At 44.0% G+C, this 20,646-nt stretch overlaps 1 protein-coding gene across 1 annotated transcript in view; it reads right to left on the bottom strand.

Annotated features, from left to right (window-relative positions):
- Positions 1–20,646, bottom strand: part of LMO7 (LIM domain 7) — a 97,367-nt gene that overhangs the window by 60,858 nt on the left and 15,863 nt on the right. Inside the window, 4 exon segments of the mRNA XM_032226500.1 lie at positions 643–895; positions 2,536–2,734; positions 3,894–4,007; positions 7,731–7,761. Coding sequence (XP_032082391.1) covers positions 643–857 — 215 coding nt within the window. The 5' untranslated portion in view covers positions 858–895; positions 2,536–2,734; positions 3,894–4,007; positions 7,731–7,761.

The following is a 20,646-nucleotide window of genomic DNA, read 5'->3' on the forward strand; positions in this document are numbered from 1 at the left end:
CATTGAGATCCTACCGGCATCAAATTGTCCAGAATGCAGCCGCGCGAGCGATTGTGGGTGTACCTCAATACACCCACGTTACACCTATCCTCCGCGAGCTGCACTGGCTTCCAATCAGTCTCCGGATACGCTTCAAGGTGCTAGTTATTACTTATAAAGCCCTTCATGGTATTGGACCTGGGTACTTGAGAGACCGCCTGCTGCCAATTACCTCCCAAAGACCCATTAGATCGCACAGGGTCGGCCTCCTCCGGGTTCCATCCACCAGCCAATGCCATCTGGCTACGACCCGGGGGAGGGCCTTCTCTGTTGCAGCTCCGGCCCTTTGGAACGAACTCCCCACGGAGATTCGAACCCTCACCTCTCTCCTGGCTTTCCGAAAAGCCGTTAAGACCTGGCTGTGTCGGCAGGCCTGGGGTTGATGAACTCCCCTCCCCTCTCGACAGGTGTGGTTGTTGGTTATTTTAAATGTCTATTTTGTATTTGCATGTTCCCCTTCCCGTTGGAGTTGTTCGCCGCCCTGAGTCCCTTTTAGGGAATAGGGCGGCATATAAATAAAATAAAACTAAACTAAACTAAACTAAATTTCTCAGCCTTTGCTGTAATCAGATCATTTGAGATTTTTGAGCTTGACAAGAATACCTCGAAAAATTTCCATCCGGTTCAGTAAAGACAGGACTCGCCCAGCTTCTTCTGTTATCCTCGTTCTTCTCGATTCTCTTCTTTCTTAAGGGCGCTGGCATGTAAGTTGGTGCCTTGGTTTTGCTGGGCAGGAAGCGGTTGAATTCTGCAGCCGGCTTGGGTTCAATTAAGGCAACTCGGCGATAGGACATGTCGTCTTTCCCGGGATCATGCATTCTGGCGCGGGTTTCAGAATCGGTGTCACTCTCAAAATCTTTTACATATATATAAGAAAGGAGAAAGCTGACGTTAAAACTTGAGAACTGGAAACATCTATGGAGATTCTCAGTCATCCAGGTCATGGTTGTTTCCAAAGGTGCTTTTTTCAAGAGGAAACTGGACTTTCTGTTGTTTTTTTTTTTAAGGACATTTTGTTTCTCATTCAAGAAGCTTCTTCTGCTCTCACCTTCCATTCCCTACCATCCAATCAGAGCTGAAGAAGCTTCTCAGATGAGAAGCAAAATGTCTTCAAAGAAAAACCAGAAAGTTCAGTTGTCTCTTGAAAAAGCAGCTTTTTGGGGATAAGAATTAGGAACCCACAAGGTGAAAATAAAATACTCACTGGTTCATTGCTTTCTGTTGGAAACAAACAGGTAAAGGTCATGTGGCCGGCATGACTAAATGCTGGTAAACAGTGTGTGTGTGTGTGTGTGTGTGTGTGTACACGCACACACACATACACACACACACACACACACACGCACCAGGCTATATATACTCTGTTTCCTCGAAAATAAGACCTCCCCGGATAATAAGCCCAATTGGGCTTTTGAGCACATGCGCTAAAATAAGCCCTCCACTGAAAATACACAGCAGCAGCCATGAGGTGACTATGCTCGCCGCCTCCTGCACCCCATAAATAATAAGACCTCCCTGAAAAGAAGGCCAAGTGCTTATTCCGGGGGTCAAAAGAAAATAAGACCCTGTCTTATTTTTGGGGAAACACGATGAGTTTGTATGTGTGTATCTGTATGTATCTGTATCTGTATCTCTCTATCATCCATCCATCTATCTATTCTAACACTGAAGTAGAACCCAACTTTTTAAATCAATACTTTCAAAGAAAAACCAGAAAGTTCAGTTGTAAAATCAAGGGATTTGATGGAAAGTAAAGTTGGGTTTGGAAAGGATTGAAAAAAACTCTCCCACAGAGTGAGTGAGTGAGTGAGTGAGTGTGAAAAGGAAATTAGCTGGAGTGGAACTGAAGCATTGGAATTTTGATGTAAGTATTTTTAGAGTTCTGAATGATGAAATATATTAAGTAAAGCTGAAACGAATGCTATAATTTTTACGTCCAAGTAAAGGAACGAAGAGTTCTAAATAGTGTGAGAAGAATCATAGGGTGATAAGGCTGCAGGCGTAAAGAAAAAAAAAAGAACTTCAAACAGGGGGTGTTTGTAAAGGGGTTGTAAGGCTTTTTTAGCATGTGCATCCACACTAGGGTATTTTTTTTTTTTAAAAAATGATGTTTTAATTCTCTTGTATTTTTATTGCATTCATTACTGTATATCTAATGCAATGCTTTAATGTATGCGTTACCAATTATTTTAAGCCACTGTTAGAAGCGAACAGCTTGAAGTTTATTGTAAATTGCTTTGAATTTTTTTTTTAAGAAAATGAGAAGCAATTTGTAAATGTTTTAAATAAATAACTTAGGATGCTTTTTTTTTTTAATCAGTTGCTCATCATTAAATCTTCTGTGCCTTCAGGCAGCCTAACAAAGAATCTAAAGGACAATCTGCGAAAAAATATCACATTAAAAACGAAAGCAACAATGGAGCCAAACAACGCTGGGCTTGTTTCCAAGGTCTGTCTTCTCAAATAAAAAGGATTAACCCAAAGCCCAGGAATCACCTTCACTGCCGCCTTTTAGAGTGAGATCCGAAGAGAAGCTGGTAGAAGATCGGGAGCCAAAAGAGTCCAAGCTGTCTAAGGAATCGTCCCGCTTGTGGCTAGTGGACAATGAAAGAGGATCAATGCGTTCAGCGCACCAAAAATCCCCGTATCCGCTGTCCCTTCCACTTTGTTTGGGGCTGTAAGATTCCCCGAGGGCCTGTAGGAGAAAATAGCACAAAAAAGGAGTTGACATTCAGCAGGTAGACTGCAGGATTGAGAGACCAAAGCTTCTTCTCATTGCCGCTGTCCCAGATGGCAGAATATAGAATAACAGAGTTGGAAGGGACCTTCGAGGTCTTCTAGCCCAAACCCGTGCTTAGCAGAGATGGGTTCTGGCTGGCTTTACTGCCGGCTTGCTCATATGCGCACTTTGCACACATGCACAATTCAATTAACGGGCGTGGTGAGTTGACTGCGTTGAGTTATCCTAGACCCTTGGGATGTTTCCCTTGGGAATTCAGAGTGAGAAGCCACCAGAAAAGATGGCGGAAACTAATCAAGGAGAGAAGCAACTTAGAACTAAGGAGAAGTTTCCTCACGTTTAGGAACAACTTGCCTCCAGAAATTGTGAATGCTCCAACATTGGAAGTTTTCAAGAAGAGATTGGATAACCATTTGTCTGAAATGGTATAGGGTTTCCTGCCTAAGAAGGGGATTGGACTAGAAGACCTCCAAGGTCCCTTCCAACTTTGTTAATCTATTGTATTCCCTTCCCTCCCCTCCCCTCTCCATTCCATTCCATTCTTCTATTCTGTTCTATTCCCTTGTCTTGTCTTGTCTTGTCCTCTCTTCTCCATTCTCTATTCTATTCTATTCCCCTCCCCTCTCCATTCGATTTCATTCCATTCTTCTATTCTATTCTATTCCCCTCCCTTCTCCATTCCATTCCATTTCATTCCATTCTTCTATTCTATTCCCTTCCCTTGTCTTGTCCTTTCCTCTACATTCTCTATTCTAGTCTATTCCCCTCCCCTCTCCATTCCATTCCATTCCATTCCATTCTTCTATTCTATTCTATTCTATTCTATTCTATTCTATTCTATTCTATTCTATTCCCTTGTCTTGTCTTGTCCTCTCCTCTACATTCTCTATTCTATTCTATTCTATTCCCCTCCCCTCCCCTCTCCATTCCATTCTGATTCTATTCTACTCTACTCTATTCTCACCGAGAATCCATTTGAATTGTCAGTTTGACCCTCAAGTGCCTTGAAAAAGGTTTGTCGACCAAGGTAGATGCTGAACAAGGTGCTACCAGAGAGACGGAGGCACCTGCGACGTTTGTCATTTCTAAAACGATCCTTCCACCGAGGCCTTACCTTGGTCAAAGCTTGTCCAAGCAATTTCTCAAAGGCTTTCAAATCCAGGTGGGGTCCATGATAAGAAGGGCTGCGGGCTGCTTTCCTGCCCAGCCAGTACAAGGTAATCAAAACCTTTAAAAGGACAGAATGATGGGGAATAGTTAGAATGATTAAACGGGGTTCCAGAAGCTTATTATTCTCCATTCTAACATTCTTCTAATCGAAAGCTAACCAAGAGATGCACATTGCAGAATATGAGGAGTGGTCTCTTTGGGCTACGTTCTGCATCCAGGGCAGGGCTTGTCCATTCTTTCCCATTTTCACAAAAGACCCTCCTTCGAGGAATCTTTGAATTTTAAGCCAACTCAGCAGATCTCAGTCTATGGGGCAGTGGTGGGTTACGACTGGTACGCCCTGGTACGAGAGTACTGGTGCCTGCCGGTAGCACCAGGCACCATTCCGGTACGGTGCTCTGGAGGGCCCACCCGCCTGCCCATGCTCCTTACCAATATTTGGAGTTTTCAGGGCTTCAGCACACGTGCACAGAGCATGCGGTGCCTGTGCAATGCTCCGCCGAGCAGCTGGAGCGTCGCGGAGTTGTTGCGGAGCGTTGGGGCAGTAAGTGGTGGATCCGGAACCCACCACTGGTATGGGGATATGTCTCAATGATACCTAGGCCTAAACTGTCTGGAAGGGAAATGTTCTAAAGGTAACAGCCAGCAACTATTACCTGGAAGGGAACCTTAACCAGAGTAGATCTTCAAGTAGAGCTGTCACATGGGAGAATGTCATGAGCTAGAGTAGAACTTCTGAAAGGCCTTCACGTTCAGAGCACACCTTTTTTACAGATTCCTAGTTATTTATTTAGGTGTTAGATTTATGTCCTTCAAGAACCCAAGTGGCTCCTTTCTATTTCCACATCTCCCCACAATGAACGTGATAATCAAGTCACCCAGGGAGATTGGCAAGGTCAGCCTGACCTTCCAGCCTGAAACTGGATCTTTCCAATTCTATCCCCATTCCGGCGCGGTGGAGCAGTGGTTAGAGTGCAGTATTGCAGGCTACAATAATTGTTTGTCTTGTTTTGCTTTCGTTGTGTTACCCCCCTTCCCTATGAGTTTGTTAGCCGCTCTGAGTCCCTTCTGGGAATAGGGCGGCATACAAGTTTAATAAACCATAACCATAACCATACTTCTGCTGATCACCAGCTGCCAGCAGTTTGGCAGACCGAATCTCACCAGGCTCAAGGTTGACTCAGCCTTCCATCCTTCCGAGGTGGGTAAAATGAGGACCCAGATTGTTGGGGGCAAGAGGCTAACTCTGTAAACTGCTTAGAGAGGGCTGTAAAGCACTGTGAAGCAGTATATAAGTCTAAGTGCTATTGCTAAGTGCTATTGCAACTACACCTCCCCAACTCTTCTGTTAAAGATTTGCTTCAAATTGATAGCTAAAAATCATCATTTCTGTTCTAGTTCACAAACATTCACCCCAAGATCCTTAGCCAGGATTAACTAATACTGTTAGTGATACCAACTGCCAACACCCATAATTTCTTATTATGCCTTGGTCACATGAACATCATTCAGAAATCAACCCTTTCAACAGCTACAGGCAATGCTTCCACAACAGTATCTTTTCTGCAGTGAATGGTGTTCTATGCCACCACCTTCTCCCTTAAGGCCTCTCCAGGTCCACCTGATATACTTAAAAGAAACAGGTAGGACCAGATGTTCCTGAAGCAGATGCTTAATACTTCCCCAATTCTTCATTCTTCCAGCTGAAATAAATCCTGGAAACTCAGCTGGAAAAGAGGAAAGCTAAACAAAAAATTGGATCCTCCACCACTGCTCCTCCCAGTGAAAGCTTGCTAGTTATTTATATTGAGAATAAGTCTCTCATAACATTTACGTGGGGGTGGGATCAGGGGTGGGATTCTACCGGTTCTGACTGGTTCAGGAAAACCAGTAGTCCAACGATCAACTGAGAGTGAAAACGACGATCAGTTGGGCCCACCTGCCTGCCCACACGCTATACTGACTTACCGTGCTTTTTGGAGTATAAGATGCACCGGAGTATAAGATGCGCCAAGATTTTGAAGAGGTGAATAAAAAAAGGTTTTATAGCAATAGCAATAGCAATAGCAATAGCAGTAGACTTATATACCGCTTCATAGGCCTTTCAGGTCTCTCTAAGCGGTTTACAGAGAGTCAGCATATTGCCCCCAACAATCTGGGTCCTCATTTTACCCACCTCGGAAGGATGGAAGGCTGAGTCAACCCTGAGCCGGTGAGATTTGAACCGCTGACCTGCTGATCTAGCAGTAGCCTGCAGTGCTGCATTTAACCACTGCGCCACCTTGGCTCTTTATACTCTGCAGACCTCCCAAAAATGGCCTGTTTTTTAAAGGGCATGAATTGCCTTTAGGAGGCTCGTAGAGTGCCCCTGGGGGTGGGGTGGGGGTCCAAAAACGAGCAAAAAACAGCCCATTTTTTGCTCATTTCTGCCCTCCCCAGCCCCGCGGAGCACTCTGGAAGCCTCCTAAAGGCTATGCATGGCCATTTTGGTGAAGGGGAGCAGGGTTTCGGGAAGTAAAAAATGCTGCATTCAGTGTATAAGACGCACCCAGATTTTCAGCCTCTAAGGGAAAAAGGTGCGTCTTATACTCTGAAAAATACAGTATATCTTCTCAGCTGATTCATACGGCAGAGAAGATTGCTGCACCTCAGCTGTGGTACTCCCCAGCAGTAACACAGAAGGAAAGCATTCTTAAAACTGTGCACACAAGTGCGCGTGCAGAGCACGCAGAGCAGAGCACGCAATCACTAAATCAGTTGTTAAAACAGCAGGGGTTTGACTAGCAGGATCCCACCACTGGGCAGGATGGCTTAGTGGTTAAAGACCCAGAGCTTATTGACTGGAAAGCTGACAGCCCGGTTCAAGACCCAAGCGCCATGTGGTGGTGTGAGCTCCTGTTACTTGCTCCAGCTCCTGCTCACTTCACAGTTCAAAAGCATGCAAATGTGAGTATATCAATAGGTACCACTTTGGTAGGAAGGTAAACAGCGTTCCGTGTGCTTTGGTGTATAGCCATGCAGTCCATATAACCATGGAAAGTGTTTTTTTTACAACACTGGCACTCTCGGCTAAAAAACGGAGGTAAGCACCACACCATAGAGTTGAACATGATTGGCCAGGGAAAATCTCTACCTTTATCTAACATTTACTTTACAGTGGGAATCTTAAAAGTTAATGAACCCATCAGAGGCAACCAACTCGCATTATGGCTATGCTGATCCTGGACTTATGCCAACAAGAACAAACTACTGTATTTTTTGGAGTATAAGATGCACCTTTTTCCCTCCAAAAAGAGGCTGAAAATCTGGGTGCGTCTTATACACTGAATACAGCATTTTTTGCCTTCTGAAACCTTGCCCCCTTCACCAAAATGGCCGTGCATAGCCTTTAGGAGGTTTTCAGAGTGCTCCTCATGGCTGGGAAGGGTAGAAAAAGCGAAAAACAGGCCATTTTTTGCTCCCCCAGGAGCACACTATAAGCCTCCTAAAGGCTATGCATGCCCTTTTTTTTGACAAAAAACGGGCCCATTTTTGCAAAAAACAGGCCGTTCTTTGCTCATTTTTTGGGAAACCCCCCCCCCCCCCCAAAAAAACCCCTTTGTTTTTAAATTTGCCTCTTCAAAATCTTGGTGCGTCTTATACTTCGGTGTATCTTATACTTCGGTGTGTCTTATATTCCAAAAAATACGGTAGATAAAAGTGTCAAACCTATTTTTTTCCCTTAATCTATCAATATGTGCATTAAACTAACAGCAAAACGAAAGGAAAATGCATATCTTACATTTTTTACTCTTCGATCGGTTTCTTCTTGTCTGCAAGAAATAAACACATACACAAATTTAACTTAGATGAATAGTTTAGCACAACTAATACAGAACAGTAATTGCAAAACAAACCTGTCTGCCATAGTCCACCACCATCACACAATTAATACTCAGCATCACATAATATTCAAAGAAAGTGTTATTTAAAGCAGAAAGTCCAGATGCTTGGAGAACTCTTACATCCCACCAAAAGCACAGCAAAAGGGAGAAGGATCATCTCTTCATTGGGAATTTCAAAGTCCTCAAGTTCTTCAGAAGAATTTAAAATATAGAATCCCACAAAACTCCCATCTATCAATTAAGTTGGAAGAAATACATTTTGCCCAATAGAGAATTTCACTAGAAAAATAAAAAGCAACTATTTTTGTTGTATAAAAAAAATTGGACTCCCTTCAGAATAAATTTTCTCAAGAAGAAATCTTCTCAAGACTTCTTTACAATTCTGCAATTCTAGTGGCTGATTGAATAGCCAACACTCGTTACAACAAATCTCAAATTACCAGTTTATAATTGTGTTTCTTTAAAACACAAGGGAAGGGGAAGGAGAGAAGGGAAAGGAGAGTGTTGTGTATTGAAGAAAGTCCTCGCTGTTACGAATGACAGCTCGGAAGCAGCCAGGTGCGTCTTAGCCAATCAGACGTGCCTGTCAGTTGCCGAGCTGTCATCAGCGCGAGCTGTAACACGAGCCAGGTGATTGCAGTATAAAAGGCAAGCCGTTTAAACAGTTAACTGTCTTGTTAAAGCACAGAAGAGCCCCGCGGAGATGTTGATGGGCAGGCGCCTGCGGACCACCCTGGATAGATTGCATCCCGTCTATTCAGGAATTCAGTCTGGCAACCTGGGGCCTCCAACCCCATCCCGTTCTTTCCAACTGGGGGATCTAGTTTGGGCTAGAAATTATGGAGGGGACTTGAGATGGGTTCCAGCAGTTATATCACAAATAACAGGACCCGTTTCCTATAGGGTTGACTTATCCGATGGATCCTCATGGCGAAGACACCTGGATCAATTGAGGAAACGGAAGACAGCAGCCGTAGCTTCTCAAGCGGATGTTCAAGGGTTTCAACTGCAAGTTCAACAAAATCTAGCCGGTGTAAATGCTCCTCCCATTCCAAGGGTTCCAGATCCTTATATATATAGCCCAAACCCCTCAGAGGCAGACTACCAGCCTCATGCCCCTCCAGCATCATCTGCCACCATGTCTCATCCACACACTTCACCTTTTAGTTATGCAATTCCTCCACAATTACCACAAGGACATCGTTGCCAGGATCCGCCTGCAATAGAATTAAGGCGGTCTGAGCGAATCCGTCGTTCCCCTGCTTATTTAAAAGACTACGCGTGCTTGCGCACAGCTGGGGGGGAAGAAGTGTTGTGTATTGAAGAAAGTCCTCGCTGTTACGAATGACAGCTCGGAAGCAGCCAGGTGCGTCTTAGCCAATCAGACGTGCCTGTCAGTTGCCGAGCTGTCATCAGCGCGAGCTGTAACACGAGCCAGGTGATTGCAGTATAAAAGGCAAGCCGTTTAAACAGTTAACTGTCTTGTTAAAGCAACAACCTTGCTGATTGCTCTATTGTTTCAGCTGTTCCTGCAGCCGCCCAGCCGGCTTCATTTAATACATTGTTGCGAGTTTTGTTACACTACTTCAGCTACTGAATAAAAGGTTACAGTGTTTTAAAGGACCTGCCTGGTTTTTTCAGTTATAATAGAGAGGAGGAAGGAAGGAAGGAGAGAAGAAAGAGAAGAAAGGGGGGTAGGAAGGAGGGAGGGAAGGAGGGAGGGAAGGAAGGAGAGAAGGAGAAAAGGAAGGAGGGAAGGAAGGAGAGAAGAAAGGAGGGAAGGAAGGAGGGAAGGAAGGAGGGAATGTAGGAGAGAAGGAAGGGGGGAAGGAAGGAGGAAAGGAAGGGAGAAAGGAAGGAGAGAAGGAGAAAAGAAAGGAGGGAAGGAAGGAGGGAAGGAGAGAAGGAGGGAGGGAAGGAAGGGGAGTAGGAGAGAAGAAACAAGGGAAGGAAAGAGGGAGGGAAGAAGAAGTAGGACCGTTGTAAGATAAGATGGATCTTCAAGTATATTGTCAACAGTAGGGAAAAATTGTTATAAATACATATTATATATTTTAAAAAATTGTGTTTCTCTATATTGACAGAAAGTTTACTACTTTACATTCCTCCAACGCTAGGGGAAAAATGGATCATTGGCACAGAATTCTTATTTAACATTCACTATTGTTTAGTCATGTAGAAAATGAACTTGTGAATGAAGGTGAACATGTGTGTCCCAGGATAATGTAAATCTGGGTTGGTCATCGGGCCCAGAGGTTTAGTTTTCCAAGCTTTTGGATTAGTGTTGGAGCCCATCTTCAGGGAACTTCTCTCTCACCAGCATGAGTCCAAAAGCGTGGAAAATTGGTCTGGTCCTAGTGACTGACCCACATTGCATCCAGCAAAACTGAACTTGCAACCATGACCTGGAATTGAGGAATGATGATAATAGCAATCCAATTTCCAAAGACCAGACATCACATCATTGACAACAAAGCCTTAGTAAAATCACACCTAGAATACACATCCAATTTTGGTCACTACACTATAAAAAAGAAGTTGAGACTCTAGAAAAATTGTAGAGAAGAGCAACAAAGATGATTATAGGACTGGAGGCTAAAACATACAATGGACAGTTGCAGGAACTGGGCATGGCTACTCTAGTGAAAAGAAGGACCAGGGGAGAGAGAATAGCAGTGTTCCAATATTTGAGGGGCTGACACAGAGAGGAAGGGGCCAACCTATTTTCCAAAGCATCTGAAGACCAGATAAGGAATTTCCACAGATGGAAACCGATCATTGAGAAAGTCAACCCAGAAATAAGGAGAATTTTTCTGACAATAAGAACAATCAACCCATGGAACAGAAGTTGCCTTCAGAGGTTGTGGGAGCTTCATCACCGGAAGCTTTCAAGAAGACACTGTCAGAAATGATGCAGGGTCTGCTGCTTGGGTGAGCGGGTTTGACTAGGTGACCTACAAAATCCCTTCCAACTTTGTTATTCTGTTCTGTTCTGACGGTACAAGAGTGAGATCCTTCAAAGAGAGGCACCATGCGGATCACATGTTTCTAGTGGTCCTGCTTAAAACTGCTAATTTATATAATCAGATAATTTATGGTAGATGCAGAAAATTCATCTCCAAATTTTGACAATGTGTAGGTTGGTTGCCCACTCTTGAACTGCCACATCTCTGGACCAGTTGGAGAAATGAATCACTTCTTGAATGTCAGTGGTGGGAAGCTTCCAATTTAACAACTGATTCGGTGAGCCCGCACGCACCATTGAAAATCGAGCGTATAGAAGCTCAGCTGCTTACCTTCCAAATCAGCAATGATAAGTAAAACAGCTTGGGGTGGGGAATCAGCTGTGTCACACAATTGAGATAAGCTAGAAAGCAGGAAATAAAAGACAAGATAGGGGAGGGGTGTGTGGGCAGGGTCAGCTGATTGTCAGAGCTACTGGTTTCCCCGAACTAGTCCGAACCGGCTGAATACAAGTTGTGAATGTGCAACATCAATTTTAGAGAAAAATCATACTTAGAAGGAGATCCATTTCACTTCAAGATACCATAATTGATTGATAAAATGACTATATGAAATAAATGAAAACATAGATAGAATTTAAAAAAAAACCAGGATATCCGAGGGGAGAAATATGTTGAAAGTTCATATATTCTACGCACGGTTGCAAATCTATATAACCACTGAAGGATACGATTTTATGCGTGCCATAAACATTTCTGTGACTTTTTATTCCCGATGATGGATTAATATTTGACTAATTCAAGTGCACGGGGGGGGGGGGGGGTTGAAAATCCACGCATAATTTAATTTCACTCACTTAACATTCTGAACATTTTATTATTGTTCCCAAGGGTGAAGGTTGCAAAACCCACCGTTTGTTTAACGGAGAAATAAAAACAGTAAAAGGAAATTAAGACACCAGGACTTCAAAGTGCTTCCTTCTCCCGGCCAATGCAAATATTTCTATTATATTTACAGTTGGAACAGGAGAAGAATGTTCTTTTGATTGCTCTGAACTCAGCAGCAGGATACCACGTGGCCTGGTTAAAACAGATTTTGCATTGGGTAGTTCAGGCTAGGACTCATAGAGAGCTGAAGGGGCTGGTTTAAATAGGGTTTATTCAAGGAAATGCTCAGGCATTCAGGGGAAGGATTGAGATGGCTAATCGAGGATCCAGAAGCCTTCTGAAACCCTTAAAAAGTTTGTTGAGTCTCATCAGCTTAACAAATTGTTGAGATGCTTGAAATTGCTAGGAACATTTCCACTGGGATAACGGCAGCGGGTTTATAAAATGTGCTGGATTTCTGCTTAGTTTTTTTCTTTGTTCTCTTTCTTTTCAACGATATTTCCTCTTGGCTCTTATATAAGCTTTTCTGTTCTTGGAGAGTCACTGATGAAACTGAAGACAAAGGCCCTGAAGTGCTTTTTTTTTTTTTTTTTTTTTTTGCAGTAGCTTCCATAGAAATGAGTAGCAAGCTTTCTCCTTAGTGCTCTCCGCCTGTTATGGACAAAGGTCTTGATACGGAATCCTAAACGGGTCTCATCATGAGTGGCTCCGAAGAACAGTGGCCTCTCAACTATCTTCCAGATGACACAAACAAGATCTTGCATGGATCCCATCTGCTTAAAAGGTAAAGGTTCCCCTCGCACATATGTGCTAGTCGTTCCCGACTCTAGAGGGCGGTGCTCATCTCCATTTCAAAGCCAAAGAGCCAGCGCTGTCCAAAGACGTCTCCGTGGTCATGTGGCATGACTAAACCTCAAAGGAGCACGGAACGCTGTTACCTTCCCACCAAAGTGGTCCCTATTTTTCTACTTGCATTTTTACATGTTTCGAACTGCTAGATTGGCAGAAGCTAGGGCAAGTAACAGGAGCTCACTCCGTTATGTGAGCGCTAGGGATTCGAACCGCCAAACTGTTGATCTTTCTGATCGACAAGCTCAGCATCTTAGTTGCTGAGCCACCGCATCCCTCCATCTGCTTAGAACAGGCCTAACCCTAATCCTAACCCTCAAGATATAACCTGTTCCCCATTATATAGGCTGTTCTTGTATCAGCTCCCCGGAAGTTCAAGACCATTACACAGGTTCACCAGGGAAACCACACGTAATGATCAGTGGTGAGATTCAAATAATTTAACAACCAGTTCTCTGCCTTAATGACCAGATGGGTAGGTGGGGCTCTGTGGTCATGTGACTGGGTGGGCATGGCCAACTCAACATCACTCACGTAGATGGGCGCTTTGCCTTAGCTGTTACAATGTAATAAGGGTTAACTGGAGAGGCAATTTCTGTAAGCAGGACAATAAAGATCAGGCTAGAAAGAACACCAGAATGTTCCCTTCCTGCCTTCCTTACAGGATTAGCCCTTGTAAAATGGGAGGAAACAAAATGAGATTTCTTCCAACAACCAGTTCTCCGAACTGCTTAGAAAGTTAGCAACTGGTTCTCCTGAATAGGTTCGAACTAGTTGAATCCCACCACTGTAATATGAATCACCTAGGAGATAGGAGCAATGGCTTACTTGAGGACATATATGGGGTCCCCCGAACCAACTTGCTCAGACTAATTTTTGGAGCAAAGCGTTTGAAACCAGAAAGAAAAGACGTCAGTTGCCATGACTCAACTTCCAGACATCTGAAGGCTGACTTGGTCAGTCCTTCAGTGTCTCCCTATCGTTCTGCCCACAGCTTTGGCCCATACTTTTAACTGCTCTGCACAGCTGCACATTCCTCTGCCCATCGCCCGCCCCAATCTCAAACAATACCCTCAGTCAGCAGGGCTTGGTCAGAACAGATGCCCTGGTTAGACTTCAGACTTAGAATAACTTTATTGTGGCTTTAAATGTATATCAATCGGTACACATTGAAATGAAAGTTCATTACATACAGCCCTCAAAGTGCCACCACCTCCAATATACACTACATAAACATGACAAATAAGCAAACTAACAAACAAATAAATAAATATGCCTATATCGACATATAATATATAACACAGAGACACAGTCTAGTTTGGATGTATGCATGTAGATGGCCAGAAAAATGAATCTTGCGAGTTTATCAGGCGGGTGGCATAAAGAACAAAGCAATTACAGAATCTGGTAGCCCTGCTGTAGATACTTCAGAACCTCCTCCCAGAGTGGAGCAACAGAAACAAAACATAAAATGGGTGTGTGGGATCTCTTAACCACGCTTTGAGTTCTAAGCACATAGAACTTATAAGCAGTATCCTGAATAATGGGAAGCAAGATAGTCTTCTCTGCTGTCCTTACCACTCTCTGTATGGACTTTCTATCTGAGGCGCGGCTGCCACCAAACCAAACAGTGGTTTGTTTTACACCCAGGGAGCTGATCTGACTAATCACAACTGTTATCTGCTGTTCCCCTTCTATTTAGTAATGAATTTATCCATTTGTGCCTTGACTCACTTGGGTGACCAATGCAGGAAAGAAAGAGGGCGAGGCAGAACGAGAAGAGCAATCCACAGGCTAGAAAACCTTCTTCCGGGCAACTGGCAGTTCCATTCATGGAAAGGATATTCAATCCATTTTAATTCACTATTCACCTCAGGCGAGAAGTCAGAAAGACACACAAAATATACCGGAAATGCTCCATTTCTGATCAGAATGGTTAGCCTGCACAAACAGCCCCCCACCCCTTCCCCCCACACACTGAAAGCAGTTCAAGATTGCAAGCAGGAGAATGCAGGCAGCAAGACTGTTGGTGGCGCAATACTGGAAGAAGGAAGACTTGCCTACAACTCAAGAATGGACATTGAAAGTCACAAATTTAGCCGAGATGGCTAAAATATCGGCATATCTTAAAGATCATTCAAATGAGAGATATAAACGTGACTGGAAAAAATGGATTGACTATATACAAAATAAATACGGGACCAAGAAATTCCAGTTAGCCTATGCTTAAGATTAGAAATGATTTAAATTGTTTAAAGTTAGTTCAGCAAGAAGAAGCTAAGGCCAATGTAGAATGTCATTAATCTCTTTGTTTCTTTTTTCTCAATAGATTTTAGACTGTGTTTGTTAAAAATCCATACCGTGTACGGGTTCTGGGAAGTCAGGGGGGGGGAAGGAGGAGGGGGGTTGGGGGGTGGAGGGAGGGAGGGGCATACAAAAAAAATTGTACTTCGATGTTTTACTGATTGAGGAATGATGAAATGTTTGTTTTAAAAGAAGTAAAACTTTTGAACCAAAAAAAAAGAAAAAAGGATGCAAGCAGGAAGGCTTCTGCCATTTTTTCCCCTCATCACACCAGGAGGCAGCCTAGTGTCAGGGTTCCAAGAAATACCCCCCAACGAAATAAAACTCCAAGGCTTGAGTTTCTTCAAAGTTCCACTTTATTAGAGATGCCATATTGGTGCATCTGGGAAAACCCGAATCTGAAAGCTTCCAGTTGAAAGTTCAAAATCCTGCCCCAACACCCACAAGTCCATCCCATGGCCCAATCTTTCACTGTCATGAAGACAGATTCCTCACATCCACATCCGGCCATGGGCATTCCTATTCCCACACCTGTTTATAGATGCCTTAAAGATTCTTTTAAGACTCTACTGACTTTCAGCTATGCAATTTGGGATGAACACCCTTTGAATGGTGTGGGAATAGGAACAGATCTCCAGAGGGGAAAAAAATTACAGACTACAGGAATCAGGATCACCACTCAGGTGACCCTGAGGACACAGATAAACCTCCAAGTGCTTCAACGACCCTCTAAAAGGATGCAAGAGATCAGCTGTCTGCAAGGAGTATAAATCCTTTCATTCCCTACTATCCTGTCAGAGCTGAAGAAGCTTCTTGGATGAGAAGGGAAATCTCCTCAAAGAAAAAGAAATAAAGTCCAGTTGCCTCCTGAAAAAGCACCTTTGGGACAATTGGTCCTCTCCATTTCCACAAAAGAAGGCAAAAACGTTAAACTTCTGAAATGTGGATGCCCGTTGCTTATCACTTAAAAAGTTGTTGGGCTGGAACACAAAGTACTGCCCACACGATAAAACCAAAATTTGTATTTTCCACCCAGGGCAATCAGACTATAGTACAGTGCCTCTTGCTGAGTCCAGACACAAGACAGTGAGGAACTTTAAAACCTTGAATACTGAAAAGACTTGAATCTCAATTTGTTGTTGTTAGTTGCGAAGTCATGTCCGACCCATCGCGACCCAATGGCCAACGTTCCTCCAGGCCTTCCTGCCCTCTACCATCCCCTGGAGTCCATTTAAGCACCGACTGCTTCTGTGACTCCATCCGGCCACCTCATTCTCTGTCGTCCCCTTCTTCTTTTGCCCTCAAGTTTTTCCCAGCATTAGGCTGTTCCCCAGTGAGTCCTTCCTTCTCATTAGGTGGCCAAACTATTTGAGTTTCCTCTTCAGGATCTGGCTTTCTAAAGAGCAGTCAGGGTTGAATCTCAATACAGACGGTTTAAAAATCACAAGTTTAGATGTTGGCTAAATCTGTATTTGCTAAAGAAGCTAAAAACAAACATTTCATCTGTTTTTAAAACGAAAGACAAAAAAAATGACCTCATCAATAAACATGTGAATTCCCAAACCCATCCATTTTGCCCAAAATAGGTATGGTACTTTTTTTTTTAATCTTCTAGAGACTGAAATAAAAAAAATTGCAGGATAAATCAAAAGCACAAAAGAGAAGGCAAAGATATCACTAAAGGATTTCTTGGAAAGCAGAAAAGCTTGAGATTTCCTATTTTTAAATGCCCCCAAAGCAATCTGAATTTAAAAGAAGAAACTACTGGGGGGGGGGGAAGGAAATTACTGTGATTCTTATCAAGGGTGGGTTTCAGCCAGTGTTACTGCTGATTTCCTTGTGCACACCAGAGGTGGGTTCCTACCAGTTCGCACCTATTCGGTAGAAGCGGTTCGTCAAATCTATCGAACCGGTTAGAAGAGGTTCCACCAGTGGACCTGGAAAGCAGGCCACACCTACAGAAGAGGTTTCAAAATTTTTTGAAACCCACCACTGGTGTGCGTGCATGCAAAGTTAAATGGGAAATGTTCTGTGCGTGCACAGAACTAAAAAAAAAAAAAAGATGGCGGCAGCGGCAACCGGGGAACTAGTTTGGGGGGTGGCCAGCCTGGGTAGCTGCTGCGACCCAGACCAGCCTGCCAATACCGGTTCGGCTTTAACCGGGCCAAACTGGTAGGAACCCACCTTTGGTTCTTACCCTGTAAGATGAGCAGTTTTTAATTAGTTTGTGCATTTCTTGCCTTTTGAACCTTGGAGATAGAGGTTTATTATCCCTGCTTTGCCATCTGCTGATAACGTACAGCTTATTATGTTATGCTTTTCTTTATTTGCATTATGCAACTGACATGTGACTGTCAATTGCTGCTTCATTTAATAACCAAGAAAGAAACCACTCAACTCCATTTTGCAGAATTAAGAGTACTTTTACTGGTTATAAATAAATAGAAGCTAAGCAAAGCTGGATCTGAGCAAAAGCGCGCGAAAGCATTAGATATCAATACGTGACCCATTCCCCTCCCCTTGGTAACCCCAGTCCATAGTCCAATCCAATATCTCCACAGCTGTCAGGTGGGAGACATCTTCAAAAATCATCATCAGGTTGGTATGCCGGACAGTTAGCCTTGGCAGGAACCTCCCCTCCTTTCCACATGCGCAGACAATGATGAGAACAACTCCCAATCAACAGTCCTCCTGTACAGATTATTTCCCTCACCCAAATACCATGCCCTCCCTCCCTGTTTCAATGGCAGCCGAAAAGCAAGCAGCAAAACAGAGGCTGACAGTGACCGCGTATAGGATGCCTCCGTTATGAGATTATGCATGTCAACCATTTGTATCTTTCCTTCAAAGAGAAGAAAATAAGCTTTCAGGATTTCCTTGCTTGTCTATTACGCTTGTCTCTCTTGATTTGGAGAGAGAGAGAACCCAAAAAAAAAAAAAGAATTGGAAGGGACATTAGAGATCTTGTAGTGCAACCCCGCTGCTCAAGCCAGAGACCCTATACCATTCCAGACAAGTGGCTCCCCAGACTCTTCTTAAAAGCCTCCAGTTATGGAGCACCCACAACTTCTGAAGATAAGCTGTTCCACTGGTTAATTGTTCTCATTGTTAGGAAATTCCTCCTTAGTTCTAGGTTGCTTTGTTCGTTGATTAGTTTCCATCCACTGTTTCTTGTGTTGTAAATATGCTTTATTTTCCATTTTCATTTTCGTACAGTCACACATATACTGTACAGAACCGGGGCCATATAACATTAAACAATAAACACCGCCATTCCTCTTGTCAATAATACCCCCCAAAATAGAAACCCAGTGTACCTCTTTGACCCTCCATACACCCTTTCTTTCGCCCCCCTCCAACTGTCCGTCTTCCCACCATCATTCCCCTCTACCCTACTTCCCCTCCCCCTCTACCACACCTCTCTCCCAATACACTCCCTCCCTTACTACTCACCCTCCCTCCAATCCTCTCTCCCACCCTCTCTACCCCTCTTTCTTCTATCCCTCTACTCCTCCCTTCGGTGTATTTCTACTATCTATTAATATATTCAGCTTGTCCTATTTTTACACTGGAATTAAAGAGCAACAGTATACAAGTGCAATCACGTTACTTTAAAATCTAACACATACTATATATCCCCCACCCCCCCTCCCCCCTAAGACCCCACCTCCCTTCCCCCCCCCGACTTCCCAGAGCCCGTACACGGTGTAGATTTATAACAAACACAGTCTAAAATATATTAAGACAAAGGAAATTAAAAAAAAAGAAAGTCAATAACATCTCTGCATTGAACTCAGCTTCTTCCTGTTGCACAAACTTTGAGCAGTTTAGATTATTCCTAATCTTAAGCATAGGCTATCTGGAATTTCTTAGTCCCGTATTTGTTTTGTGTATAGTCAATCCATTTTTCCATCCACTGTTTCTTGTCTTGCTTTCTGCTGCTTTGGAATATAGGTTGTCTCCTTCTTCTTTGTGGCAGCCCCTCAAATATTAGAGGAGCCCAAACAATGTATGAACGTATTAAGGTTTCAATACATTAATTTCAACTGCTTCACAGTTATAATAATTGCTCACCCAAACATTGTAAACAGAGGATAAATATAGTTGATGGAAATTAAAGGCATTTAATGTATTTTGGATTATTATTTTTTTACTATATCTGGGAAAACAAACTTTGAATATTTCCCTCCTTCTCTGAATGAGCCTCATGGATGGCTGCTGAAGATGTGGCTGAAGCCTCATGGATGGCAGCTGAAGATGTGGCTGAATAATAAGATGGAGAATCGACAGAGAGATTAAGATGGCTGCAAGGCTCCGTCCGCTCTAAAAACTACCCGACGAAATGCAGGAAAAACCGCGAGTAACAACCTTAAAACATAATATAAGAGGCTCGTTTGGGAAGCCCAAGACCCAGGGAGCCCAAAAAGATCAGTCAGCGGTAGGGGCTACCTCTCTGGGGACAGCCCCGAACCGCAAGGGCTCCAGCGTCTTCAGCGGTTGCCGTGCTGGTCGGGCCGCGCGGCGGCGAGGAGGGGAATTTTGGCTTGGAAATGGCGGCGGCGTTCTTTGGTGGCTCCGTCGCCTGTTTCATCTTTTAGCTGTGCCTGCTTGTGACGGGAGCGCCCCACGACTGTGCGACCACCCCCAGGACCATCTCCGGGCCGTCAGGACGCTGCAGCTGCGGACTGTGGGGGTTTGGGCGGCTTTAGCGATCTCCGTGCTGCTTCTTTTACATCAGCTGTTTGGCGGCGAGGAGAGGAATAGCAGCTCGGCGGCAGTGGTGTCGTGTTTTGCCGGCCCCTTTGCCTCCCCCACCTCTACCCCCCGTTTGCCTGCAGTGGGATCGCGGAACTGGGGAGACCACCCCTGGATTTTGCAGATCTGGATGATCCCATTGGCCTCAGAGACTCCGGTGCTTCTCGGGCTGCCTTGGCTAATTATTACTGAGGGAGCAAGCTCCATTTTAAGAACAGCGACGGTGTCTCCTGGCAACTACAACACCTGTTCCATCTCTCTATCCCATTTATTTTCAATGGTGTGCCTCTGGGAACCTCTTGGAGTGGTTTTACCTCCAGAAGGAAGACTCTGGATTTGTACCGCGGGTGGACAGATGATGATTGCACTGCGTACTTGCTTTGAACCCCCACAGGACCTTCTGACTAACAAAGTCATAGAAAAAGAGAGGGGTTATAAGTCACTCCCCCACATACTGTATTTGAACTATAACTGGTCCCCAGCCACTTCAACTCTGAACATTGAGAGCCAATTTTTACCATCTGAACTCGCACCTTAAATTAATCAATTGCGCAAATTTTAATTTCTTTCTTTTCTTTCATCTTTTCTTCTTTCTTTGTATGGGATATGTATGAGATATGCATGAGATGAATGGATGTCCCACTTTTTATGATCATATTGTTGTAAAATTTTGTGTTTTTTAACTTATGTGGGGATTGTGTGGGGAGTGTATGAGTATGCGTGATTCGGAGGACCTGCCGGGAGCTGCGGGGGCCATGGGGGTGGTTGAGGGGACCAGAGACACGGGAGAGGGTCGGGGTATTACGGTCGTAACAGGGAGGGGCAGATACGGCGGGGACTTTAGGGCAGGCCATTACCGGGGAAGGAGGGTTCGCTACATTACAGAGATCCCTCCTTCCGGCCCTAGGAGTCCCACTCCGAGACCAGATGGCGTAAGTAGTCAGGACCCTGGTCTCAGGCTGTTGTCGCTAAATGCCAGGTCTGTTGTACATAAAGCTCCTCTCGTCCGGGACTTAATTTTAGACGAGAGGGCAGACCTGGCATGTATTACTGA

This window comes from Thamnophis elegans, chromosome 11 (assembly GCF_009769535.1).
Source record: "Thamnophis elegans isolate rThaEle1 chromosome 11, rThaEle1.pri, whole genome shotgun sequence".
Taxonomy (NCBI): domain Eukaryota; kingdom Metazoa; phylum Chordata; class Lepidosauria; order Squamata; family Colubridae; genus Thamnophis; species Thamnophis elegans.